General features: G+C 40.9%; 1 protein-coding gene across 2 annotated transcripts in view; it reads right to left on the reverse strand.

Annotated features, from left to right (window-relative positions):
• UVRAG (UV radiation resistance associated) overlaps positions 1 to 13260 on the reverse strand; it is a 297399-nt gene that overhangs the window by 22506 nt on the left and 261633 nt on the right. For both annotated transcript variants that reach the window (XM_042904090.1, XM_042904091.1), the window contains one exon: positions 4618 to 4709. In XM_042904090.1, coding sequence (XP_042760024.1) covers positions 4618 to 4709 — 92 coding nt within the window. The remainder of the gene's footprint in view (positions 1 to 4617; positions 4710 to 13260) is intronic.

Raw genomic sequence — 13260 nt, forward strand, 5'->3', positions numbered from 1 at the left:
CAATAGATTCAGAATAAGCATTTGATAAAATTAAAACCACACACTCAGTATACACACACAAACACACAATAGAATACTATTTGGCCCTAAAAAAGAACGAAATCTTGCCGTTTGCAATGAGGTAGACGCAGCCAGAATATATTACACTAAGCGAAATAAGTCAGAGAAAAACAAATACCATATGATTTCACTCACATGTGGAATTTAAGAAACAAAACAAATGCACGAAGGAAAAATAAGAGAGACAAACCAAGAAACGCTTTTTTTTTAAGTTTATTTCGAGAGAGAGAGAGAGAGAGAGAGAGAGTGAGCATGTGAGCAAGGGAGGGGCAGAGAGAGAGGGAGAGACAGAATCCCAAGCCAGGCTCTGGGCTGTCAGCACAGAGCCTGAAGCGGAGTTCAATCGAGCTCAGTCTCGTGAACCGCAAGATCATGACCTGAGCTGAAATCAAAAGTCAGACACTTAACTGACTAAGCCACCCAGGCGCCCTTGAAACACCCTCAACCATAAGAGGACAAACTGATGGCCACCAGAGGGGAGGTGAGAGGAGGATGGGTGAAACAGGTGATGGGGACTAAGGAGTGCACTTGTTATGATGAGCACTGGGTGATGCATGGAGTTGCTGAATCACTATATCGTACACCTGAACCTAATGCAACGCTGTATGTTAAGTATATTGAACTTAAAATGTCAGACAATAAAAAAATGAGAACAAAACCCCCAAACCACATACCTTCGTGATTAAAAAAACAACTCTTAGTTGCGCTAGGAATAGAGAGAAACTTCCTTTCGCGAATAAAGGCTATCTATCCAAACGTGCGATAAATACAGTACTTAATGGTGAAAAGTTAGAAGCATTCTCTGTAAAGTCAGGAATAAGACAAGGGTATTCACTGTCAGTGCTCCTCTTCCATAATAAAATGGAAGCCAAGAAAAAGCAACGTAAGTAAAAACTGGAAGGAAGAAACAATACCGTCATTCACTAAAACACTGATTGTATACATAGAAAATCTAAGAGAATCTAAGACAAACTACTAGAATTAATGTTACCAAGGTTGCTGTACACACTCTCAAAATATAAAAATCAGGGGTATTCCTGTGTATTAGCCACAAAAAAGTTAGATGCGATAATGAAAAATTTATAATTGCAACCAAAATGGTAAGCTACCTAATAAAAGAGGCATAAGATCTTACGAAGAAAATTTTAAACCTTCATTGAGGTATTTTCAAAAAAACAGAAAGGGTGGCGGGGGGCTCCTGGGTGGCTCAGTCAGTTAACTGTCTGACTTCGGCTCAGGTCATGATCTTGTGGTTCGTGAGTTTGAGCCCCATATCGGGTTCTGTGCCGACAGCTCAGAGCCTGGAGCCTGCTTTGGATTCTGTGTCTCCCTCTCTTTCTGTTCCTCCGCTGCTCACACTCTCTCTCTCTCAAAAATAAAGATTAAAAAAAAAAACAGGAAGGGGGCGCCTGGGTGGCTCAGTCAGCTGGGCACCCAACTTTGGCTTGGGTCATGGTCTCGACGTTTGTGGGTTCGAGCCCCGCACTGGGCTCTCTGCTGTCAGCGTGGAGCTGACTTCAGATCCTCTGCCCTTCCCCTGCTCATGCGCGCGCGCTCTCTCTCTCTCTCAAAAATAACAAATATTTTAAAAAAAAAGGAAAGAAAACACATAAAGAGATACCAAGTTCACAGTAAGGAAGATTTGTTATCATAGTATCAAATCATGCAAATACAATTCTTAAGAAAAACCAAAAGTTTTGAAGAACTGTAAGTAGGAGCCTCACCCTATCAGATATCAAGAAAGTTGGGGGTATCTTCCTTTTCCCTTGCTATGAAGGAACATGATTTAGGTGTAGCACTTCTGGCCTCTCTCCATTCTCTCTCTCTTCGAGAAGAAGGGCCTTTTCTGATGGGTGAATTTAGAGGGAAAAGTAAAACTTGGGTACTCTTGGCTTAGCCCCATCTGGTTTCCTATAGGAGTCTGTGACTGCTCTCTGCAGAGTGGTCAAGGGCCTGCCTCTGTGAGGAAAGCCTGGGGTTCTCCAGTTCACGATGCGACTGTGAGGGGAAGTTTTATTTTGAGTGATGAGAGGGGCGCCTGGGTGGCTCAGTCGGTTAAGCGTCTGACTTCGGCTCAGGTCATGATCTCGCGGTCCGTGAGTTCAAGCCCTGCGCTGGGCTCTGTGCTGACAGCTCAGAGCCTGGAGCCTGTTTCAGATTCTGTGTCTCCCTCTCTGACCCTCCCCCGTTCATGCTCTGTCTCTCTCTGTCTCAAAAATAAATAAACGTTAAAAAAAATAAAAAAAAAATTGAGTGATGAGGGGCGCCTGGGTGGCTGAGTTGGTTAAGCTTCCAACTTCAGCTCAGGTCATGATCTCGCAGTTTATGGGTTCAAGCCCCGCATCAGGATCAGTGCTGACAGCTTGGAGACTGAAGCCTGCTTCTGATTCTGTGTTTCCCTCTCTCTCTGCCCCTCCCCTGCTTGTGCTCTCTGTCTCTCTCTCTCTTTCTCTCTCTTTCTCTCTCTCTCTCTCTCTCTCAAAAATAAACATTGAGTGATGTTTTTGTAAACCCTTTTTATTTTAGATCTGAATCCACATTTTCCAAAAGGCTTTTTCAGTAATGAAACTGACATTTTGACTTCTATTACTCTGTCTTTTGTATATCCCCTCTAAAGTGGCTCCACATATGAGGGGGAGGAAGGATGCTTTTTATTGGGTATCCTCAAACCTCAACATGACTTAAAGACATTACATGTTGTCATAGTTAAAAATGTGGTATTAGCCCACAGATAGACAAATAAAACAAAGGAGCAGAACTGGGAGCCTGGAAACAGACTCATGCATATAAGTAAACCTGGCACATGAAAGAAATGGCATTATCAAACAGTGGACAAAAGACAGACTCTTCAATAAATAATACTGGGACAATTTGCTGTCTGTACTGAGCAAGATTCGTTTAGTGATTACCCAGGTAGTATTGTGGGTTGCTTCTTTTAAAAAAACTTATTTTAGGGGGGCACCTGGGGGGCTCAGTTGGTTAAGCATCCAGCTCTTGGTTTCAGTTCAGCTCATGATCTCACAGTTTTGTGAGTTCGAGCCCTGGATTGGGCTCTGTGCTGACAGTGCAGAGCCTGCTTGAGATTTTCTGTAACCCCCTCTCTCTGCCCCTCCCTTGCCCCCGCCCCCCCTTTCTCAAAATAAATACATAAACTTAAAAAATAAAAAATTAAAAAATTATCTTAGGTTATTTGTCATTTGCATTAGGAAACCTTTCATGAATTACGTATCTTGCTTCCAACTAGATCACAGATTCTTTGAGTGTAGGGCTTGAACCTTACACTTCTTTGTTAACTCTCCAGAGCGCCTATCACAGAACTTTACACAGAGACAACACTAAGTAAATGTCTGCTGGCTCTCATTATTTACATTAAGACTCAATTCCTGTTCCTTATGCCTCAGGGCACACGGGTCCATATCAGTACCAAGCTTTTATAAAATATTTTGATATTCTAAGTAGAATTCTTTAAACAATTGTTCGTTTGCTTAATAGGGGTCCTATCTAAGATCAGACATCAGAACTCGCACTTTGAGGATCACATAGGACAAAAATAAAAGATGTCAGAGTAAAGGTCAGTTAAAGACGTCGCTTTCTCATTACTCTCAAGGCCTATCCTTCTGGCACAGAAGAAAGTGAAACCAATCTTATACCTTCCTCCCTACAGATAGTTTTTCTGTCTCACCACACACTGGTGAGATGAGCAGGGCAGGGATTACAGATGAGGAAATTAAGTTTCAGAGAGGTTAAACTTCAAGTTCACCCAGCAGGCTGGAGAAAGAAGTGGGAAGAGAAGCCAGTGCTCTTTAGAAGAAACTATACTGCTCCCAGCTCTGTAGCTCTTAAGGCTTGATTTCCATTTACGTGATTTTGTAAGTTCCTGCCCATCATCCAAGAATTCAAACTTCAAGAATGACTAAATGGCTGGAGCCAACAGCTCTCCATGTAAGTCAGGTGAATCAAGCTAATGTCTTCTTTGCAACAGAATTTCCCTCTCCCCTTCTCTTTGTAAAAGAGTTCTGTCTGTCACGTCAAAACATTTTTAAACAGCAACTTGCCCTTGTGGTCCGACAGGCACTGACATCAAATATAAGAAACATTTTGGCATGGGCCTCCTGGCCTCAGACTGGGTCCGTCAAGCTGACCTATTTGTTGTCTGCTTTCTTCCCTTAACTCTCATAGCCACTGATCCTGAAGCTCATGCTGTAGTTACGTCCTTCGCTGGCTCTTCGAAGAAGCCCCAGGGGCTCCTTGTCTCCCTTCTGTGGATCACACTGGCTGTCCCCCAGTCTCTGCCTCAGCAATACGCTCAAGGATTCCTCGCCCAGCCAACCTCCCAGTGTTCAAACAGTACCCCCTCGAACCTGCGCCCTTCCAGAGGGTGCCTCACTCCACTAAGCCAGACTGGGGTGTAGACACACACATGTACAATGGCTGCCTTTCCTTTCCTTCAGGTATCTTAGCAAAGAAAGCACGTGTGGAGTGATGAGGAAGCCAGGAAAGTTTCTCCGATTATTATCCACGTTCCAGGTTCTGGGTGTCAGAGATAAAGGTACTCACCACCTGACCATTAGTCCATGCTCCATGAAGTTTTTCAGGTTAGGGAGGGTTTGCCTCAAGTCTGGAGTCCCTAGTCCATGTTGATATCTTAGCTGCAAAGGTGGAAAAACAGAATTAAAAGAAATTGTGGCAGATACTAGGCAATGCTTCCCAAACACGATCCATTCGCTAAGTTTTTTCTTCTTTTGAACTCTCAGAGAGGAAATGTAAATGTACGATTCCAATACTGTTGACCATACTTTCAGCATGGTATTTAAAAGGTAGCCTCTTCCTCTCCTGCTTCCTTGCCTCCTAAAGTTAGAGAAGACAAGGAATGGCCACGTATGGAATTAGCACATTTCAAAGAGCCCTACAGGGTTTGCTGACATTAACTCCAGGGACACATACTGCAAAACCAGTATTTGGTTTTCGATACTGAAGGCTGGCAGTAGATACTCTGGGCACATTCAGCCCTTCTTTCCCTGACCTTCCCCTTTGTATAACCAAGGGCAATGTAGTGCTCATCTCTAATTTCCAACAGTGTCTGACAGTGCTAGGGCTCGGTTAATGCTTATTAAACAAATAAATAGCAAGCCACTTTTGATAGAAGCTGTGCTCTGTTTTTCTCTCATTCCTAACTTTCCTCTTGTCCAGAACCAGGACTTACAGCTGTAGAGCTGGTATGAGGAAACTATGGCCTGTGGATGGATCTGGTCTTAGTTTTACTTATTTCTGCTAGAGTTGATTTTCTAAAATTAGGTCCTTCTATGTACCTTGGGTAACTTGCTAATGGTTTTCATCTGTCTATTCCTTGCCTTCTCTAACTCTGTCTCTGACTACCTCTTGCTTCTTTAACTGGTCATAACAGCGATCTAAGTATATGTGCATATTCATACACATGTGCTCTCTCTCTCTCTCTCTCTCTCTCTCACACACACACACACACACACACACACACACACACACACACAACATTAAATACACAATAAATGGGGGCGCCTGGGTGGCTGAGTTGGTTAAGCATCCGACTTTGGCTCAGGTCATGATCTCGAGGTCCATGAGTTCGAGCCCCACGTCAGGCTCTGCGCTGACAGCTCAGAGCCTGAAGCCTGTTTCAGATTCTGTGTCTCCCTCTTTCTCTCTCCTCCCCTGCTCATGCTCTGTCTCTCTCTTCTCAAAAATAAAAAAACGTTAAAAAAAATACACAATAGGAGCGCCTGGGTGGCTCAGTTGGTTGGGTGTCCGACTTCGGCTCAGGTCATGATCTCGCGGTCCGTGAGTTCGAGCCCCGCGTCGGGCTCTGTGCTGACAGCTCAGAGCCTGGAGCCTGTTTCAGATTCTGTGTCTCCCTCTCTCTCTGACCTTCCCCCATTCATGCTCTGTCTCTCTCTGTCTCAAAAATGAATAAACGTTAAAAAAAATACACAACAAATGTACAAGGCCCTGTGGAAATGTATTTTTCAAATGATATGATATATATGAAGAAAGTACTTTGTAAGCTGTATACTGGTGTACTAACATGAAAGATAATCAGTCTTGAAGTTTTACTTTTCCAACACCTAAATTTAAAAGTGGCTAAGCCAAACTTCTAAATATTTTCCTCTCTTAAAAAATAAAACCACTACTAGGGCTACTGGCTGGCTCAGTCAGTAGAGCATGCGACTCTCGATCTCGGGGTTGTGAGTTCGAGCCCCACATTGGATGGAGAGATTACTTAAAGATAAAAAAAAAAATCTTAAAAAAAGAAACAAACAATAAAACCGCTACCAATAACAACAACAACAAAATCAAAGTTTTCTTTTGTTTGTATCTACTACTTAACTGATTTTTTTACTTAAGTGTGAGTGACACTAACAGAGTTTACTCTCACTACCCTGAACCGCTAAAGGAAAACCCCCAAGCCTAACCAGATCTCTCGAATGGTCTGAATATACACAAAAAATAAGGAAGTAGAAACAGAGAATGTTAAAACTCAAAGGTATTTTGAATGTTATTTAAGGCAATCCTTTTCTTTTGCAGATGGGGAAACTGAAGCCCAGAAAGGGGAAATAAATTCTCCAGGATCGCATGTTTTCATAGCAGAGATACTATTAGCTAGAGCCTCGTTCTTACAACCATGCTGTTCCACCATCTACCCCAAAGTCTGAGAAGAAAATTGGTTGAAATACTTGAGAAGACAAAGGGAAAATATTCTTTTCCTTTTCCAAAGCTAGCTTGGTGACCTAAATCACCTCCTGAGATTTGCTCACCTTGAATTATAAGATCTACTCCATATTAAATGACATCATTTCTTATATTAGTATAAAAGCATTTTTTCCATACATTGATAAAAGTAAAATGGCTGATATCCCAATGTGACATTCTTGAATTCATTGTTTCAATAAAAAAGTGAAATTGTTTACACATGGCATGGAAATTTCACCTGTGATTCATACTGAAAAATATTAAATATAAAAACACACACACACACACACCCATACTGAAATAACACTAAGCTATGTGTCCCTGAGCCAGTACATAGTCAATTGCCTGCTGCAGGCTCCACAATGGAAGGTGGGTGTTGAATTCTTTTCACAGACCACAACAAAACTTTTTCTTCAAGTCTGATTTCAACCAAAAAAGGAAAATGTGGGAATTCTAAGCCTCTACCCAGGTCTTAACCCTGCATTTGCTGTATAGCATTATCATTTTTTAACCACAGAATCCTAGGACATTATATCTTAAAGAGACCCTGGAGACCATTTTTCCAACCTCCTTCCTTTCATAAATGAAGAAACTAAGGCTCAGTAAGGCAAGTGTCCTGCCCAAGGTCACAGCTGATCAGGCACCAAGCCAAGGCTGGATTCAAATTTTTTTTTAAATTTTTTAAATCCAAGTATAATTAACATACTTGTTATGTTAATTACATTCAACATTTAACATTTGTGCATTGTACATTCATTTTTCCGACTCAACAATTCTATATGTTATTCGGGTGCTCACTACAATAAGTGTACTCTTAATCCCCATCACCTATTTTACCCATCCCCCAGCCACCTTCCCTCTGGCAACCACCAGTTAATGTTCTCTGTTTCTCTGTATTTCAGTCTGTTTTTGTTTGTCTCTTTTTGCTTTGTTCATTTGTTTCTAAAATTCCAAATACGAGTGAAATCATATGGTATTTGTCTTTCTCTGACTGACTTATTTCACTTAGGTCCATCCATGTTGTTGTATATGGCAAGATCTCTCCTTTTTATGGCTGAGTACTATTCCTGTGTGTGTGTGTGTGTGTGTGTGTGTGTGTGTGTGTGTCTCACATCTTACATTCCATTGTGTGTATGTGTATACTGCTTTGTAAATAATGCTGCAATAAACATTGGATGCATATATCTTTTTGAATTAGTATTTTTGTTTTCTTTGGGTAATACCCAGTAGTGGAGCTGGATCATATGGTAGTTCTGTTTTTAATTTTTTGAGAAACCTCCATACTGTTTTCCACAGTGGCTGCACCAGTTTGAATTCCCTCCACCAGTGCATGCGGGTTCCTTTTTCTCCACATCCTTGTCAACACTTGCTGTTTCTTGGTTTTTGATTTTACAAGGCTAGAGTTTCTTTTCTTTTTTTGGCTAGAATTTCTTCAAACACATTTTTTTAAGGTTTATTTATTTTTGAGAGAGAGAGAGAGAGCAGAAGCAGGGGAGGGGCAGAGAGAGGAGGAGACACAGAATCCAAAGCAGGCTCCAGGCTCTGAGCTGTCAGCACAGAGCTCAACACGGGCCTCAAACCCATGAACTGCGCGTGAGCCAAAGTCAGATGCTTAACTGATCGAGCCACCCAGGTGCCCCTTGGCTATGATTTCTTAATAACAACTCCAAATTCTTTCTATCATGTCACCCTTTTAATTTTCAACATATAAAACCAAAAAAGTTCACACATAATACATATATATATTAAAATTTAAAAATAAAGTACATGTACTGTTTAGTAAGTCTAAAGTGCTATAAGGCTTATAATGAAAAAGCAAATTCTTTGCTCTTCAGTAACTTCTTCACCTTCATATTTCTAAATAGTACGATTATATTAATTTTCCTATTCTTCCCAGTTTTAAACATTATCTACTGTGTTCCTACTATGAAAAATGAAAATTTTGCTTTTATATTACTCTTCCCTTACACAAACATTTTATCCCCTCATCCATACATCACCTATGACTTTCTCTTAAAGAATGTGAGGATTTAACTCTCTACCCTCCCAAATATACTTCTCTTCACCCTTAAGATATTAAATATCACAATTTTTGTTAGATCAATATTTAGTGCTTACCTTATTATATATGCAGAAATACTTTTCACTGCTAAGCCATGTAACAACATACTATTCCTTTTTTGTACTTTTTTGGGTTTGCTTTTCCTAAACTGATAATTGTCATTTTTCCTAGTTGTTGGGTACCTATCTTGAAGACAGTGTTAATTGTTGAGTACTTATATACTTATCACTAGATCCCCCCTAAACTAGAACAAAACCTTCTCAGTCTGATTAAATACACCACATAACCTACCAGGTCCATTTCCCCCTTGGAAGCACCCCTCTTCTCGTTCCATTCTGAACTTGCTGCTCTTGGGGCCTTCTCCACTGCTCGCTTCTCAGAACTTTCCTTCCCCATCATCTCTTCTGTGTTAAAGCTGTTGTTTTAGATCTCATGACTTCTCTCTTGATTTACTGCCTCATCATGGTAGTGCATATCCTATAACAGTTTTCTGGGAAAGGGGAGCATGGGAGGCATCTTTTTTGACACCTTGAATATTTAAAAATACCTTTATTCTATTCTCACACTTGAATGATAGTTTGCCTGGGTATAGAATTCAAGGCTGAAATAATTTCCCTTCAAAATTTCTAAAATAATGTTTCACTGCCATTTATTTTTTTATTTAAAAATTTTTTTAGAATTATTATGTTTATTTATTTTTAGAGAGAGACAGACAGAGTGCAAGTGGGGGAGGGGCGAGAGAGAGAGAGAGGGAGACACAGAATCCAAAGCAGGCTCCAGGCTCTGAGCTGTCAGCACAGAGCCCTATGTGGGGCTCGAACTCACAAACCACGAGATCATGACCTGAGTCGAAGTTGGGCACTCAACCAACTGAGCCACCCAGGCATGTCCTGTTTCACTGCCATTTAACTGTGCATATGGGAACTGAGAAACCTGGTAACATTCTGATTCTTGATCCTTTGTATGTGAGCTGATTCTTCTTTCTGGATGTTTTTGGGAATTTATTCTTTAACCCCAGTACTTTAAAAGTTCACAGTGCTAAGCCTCTGTTTTGGTGTTTTTCATTCATTGTGCTGGGCACATTGTGAGGCTTTTCAATATGAAAACTGTTATCCCCTAATTCTCCTTCCCCTCCTCCTCCTCCTCCTCCTTCTTCTTCTTCTTTTCTTCTTCTTCTTCTTCTTCTTCTTCTTCTTCTTCTTCTTCTTCTTGTTATTAGCAGCAGTAGTATTTTGTCATCTCCTCTTTCTCTACTTTCTGTTACTTCTGGGTTTCTTTCTTCTTCCTCCTTTTTCTTTTAGATTTGAAAAAACATTCAAGGCATTATGAATGAGACTGTAAAAACTCATCAGATAGTCTATGCAGTGCTTGCTGCCTGGGGGGGGGGGGGGGCGGGTTTCACTGTAGAGCGAGTGAGAATTGAAACCTAGCCCTTTCTGTGGGGCACACGTCAATCCCAGTGGTTCTCATTGCTGGGACTATATTTCTCCAGAGGGAATCCTCCAATCTTCTGCCTAGGAATATAATCTAGATCCCATTCTGAGAGTAGGAAAAAGCGGTTGGGGGAATTCAGTGTTGGTATGTTGGACTTTAACTGAATCCCCTTGTTTTCGGTAAGGCATCTTATTTCTTGACCCTGTGTACCAGGCAGTTCGGAGTTCAGAGCTTCTCTGGTTCAATTTTTTCAGAAAGTAAACCTCCAATCTCCCACTGGGGTGTGTGCAGGGGTATTGCTTGGCTATGAAGTGTGGATGAAGTGAACTGGCAATCTTATTTCTCTTTCTGTAGAATTTCAAGCAATTCTCCTGTTTTTTAGACCTATTCCTTATTCTACACTCTATGAGGTACTTCATACTTCCAAATCCCAAGTCCTTCTGGAGGGCTATGGCTTGAATTACATGGTTACTTGAAGGCTCTAGGCTTCCTTTTTCTCCATTCTGCCAACTCAGTTTATCACTCATTTATTTGTTTGCATTTTTCTAAAATTTTGTTGACTATCACTCACTCTTGTCTCTTCTGTTCTCTTCAACCCCGTGAGTTTGCAAGTTTAAATTATTTTATCTAGTGCCACTAATAAATAGCATTTCAATGGGGAGCTGACATAAACGAGTATGACATAAATGAGTAAATTCAATTTGTTTATCATGCAGTCCCCTATATACATAACAGCTTTTTCATACTGGCTAACAACCTTCCGGACAGCCTTTTACAGAGTACTCAATAGAGCTCTATTTCCTGTCTCTAAGTCTCTCTCTAGGCATCCTCCATCTGGCCATATTCTCTTCTTTATCTTTATGTATTTTGGGAGAGAGAGAGAGAGAGAGAGAGAGAAGGGAAGGGGCAGAGAGAGGGAGAGGGAGAATCCCAAGCAGGCTCTGCACTGTCAGCACAGAGCCCAACATGGGGCTCCATTTCAGGAACACTGAGATGAAGATCTGAGCTGAATACTTAACTGACTGAGCCATCCAGGTGCCCCCATCTGGCAATATTCCATCTGTTCTCAAGGTGTGGATACAAGTTCCATTTCCTGTAGGTAGCTTTCTCTGACTCCTCCAGGATAAGGGAATATTTTACACCACTCCCCAAATCCCTTCCTGCACCAAGTTTGCATGTGCTGTCTTTGGAAACCCTTAACTAACTGAGTAGGTACTTGATAAATATTTGTTAATTAGTAAGTGAGATCAATGCTGTGGGGGGGGAATGAGAGGCATCATGACGCACTGCAATGAGCTTCTATGCAAAAGATCTGGATGTGAATAACAGTGCTATCAGTTACTAGTTGTTTGACTTTGGGTAAGTCATTCACTTCTCTGAGGAGTTTCAGCTTCCTTACTTATAAAATGGGAAATGTTACCTCTCTTGCAGAGCTGTTGTGAAGTTTAAATAAGATAAAGTGTACAGAGCACCCCAAACAATATGTGGTACATAATAAGTGCTCAATAAACTAGACTTCTTACCATTATAATACATATATACTCCATATATTATCATCATCAGAGCATCTAGTACTAGGCTGGGCATAAAACTGGTGCCCAAAGATGGCTTATCACTTAACTAATTAGAATGAGTGTCAGAAAAGGGGGGGGGGGAGGTGAGTTCAACTCAAAGGAAAAAAAATCTTAAGTACATTGTTCACTTTTTTACATGGCAATTTTTACTAATTTACTAAGCTTATGACTGCAAGCACTCTAAAGAGGCAGTAATGAACACGATACATGTCAATACCTTTAAAATCATTGCACAGTGAAATGGAAAGACATGATGTGGGTGGTCAGAAGATCTGGGTGACTGAGCTCTACTGTATGATCATCAGCAAGTGCCTCCCTGCTCTGGCTAGCCAAATAATTTTCAAACTTTTTTTTCTTTTTTTCTGTAGCTCTAGAATCCTTTGTTCAAATGAAATATTATGTAGAAGCCCAAAGCGTAAAGCAAATAAGGAACTCCTCTAACTAAGGGAAGTGGTGGAATAGAATTAGAGCTCAGACAGGCATTCCCATCTTGCGGGTTAAACAAACGCTCCTGAGCTACATCATCTCGATGAGCCTTTCAAAGTTCTGTGAGTCCACTTTCAATGCTCTAACATTACAGGTTTGCACCACGTTTATAAGGATTTTGATATAAAAATATGGTTTGCACAGCACACATTCACAGTGCGAGAGAGGAAAGAACATCAGCCCAGTCAGCCCCATTTCTGACTTTGCCCACTTCTGATGGTATCAGAAGTCAAACTTGGCGAAGAGGGTGTCAAACCTTTATGTGTTCACTTGAGGGGTAGGTTTTGATGGAAGAGCCTACAGAAGATACCTTTCTGAGCACCTCAGGGGAAGTATATGAAAATAGAAGGGGTAGGATGGGGTTCAGTCTTATACACTATACTATGTCAGGTAGAGCTGACCCGCTATTAAAATGTACATACTTTAGGAAAGAAATAAATCTAAATTTTTATTAAGTAATTCTTTAACAAGTTAACTGTGGTGATGTATTAGCAGAAACAGAAAAAAAAAAAAAAAAAAAAAAAAAGAGGAGTGAGGCCAAGGAGGAAAAGACAAAGGACAGGGAAAGGGGAGAAAGAACTACATTTACTAAGTTCCTACATATTCTATTCTTTCATTCAACAAGTATTTATTTAGTGTCCACCAGGGTAGGCCCTGTAAATCAGCTCTGTCTCTGGAATGACAGGCCTGGACTCACAGTCTGTTCTCACTACATAATATATGAAATCTTGAACGAGTCACATAACCAATCTGTGCCTTGGCTGTAGAACATGAGCAACACTCCAGAGGCGGCTCTGAAAGTTAGGTTCAAAGACTGAAGTTCTCTTTTCTCTAAAAAAAATCTTATTTCACATTCCTCAAAACCTGCCCTCACCAAGTACTATCAATACCACACTTCCCTAAAGAGCTCTTTCTGCTCTCACT

This window comes from Panthera leo, chromosome D1 (assembly GCF_018350215.1).
Source record: "Panthera leo isolate Ple1 chromosome D1, P.leo_Ple1_pat1.1, whole genome shotgun sequence".
Lineage (NCBI taxonomy): Eukaryota > Metazoa > Chordata > Mammalia > Carnivora > Felidae > Panthera > Panthera leo.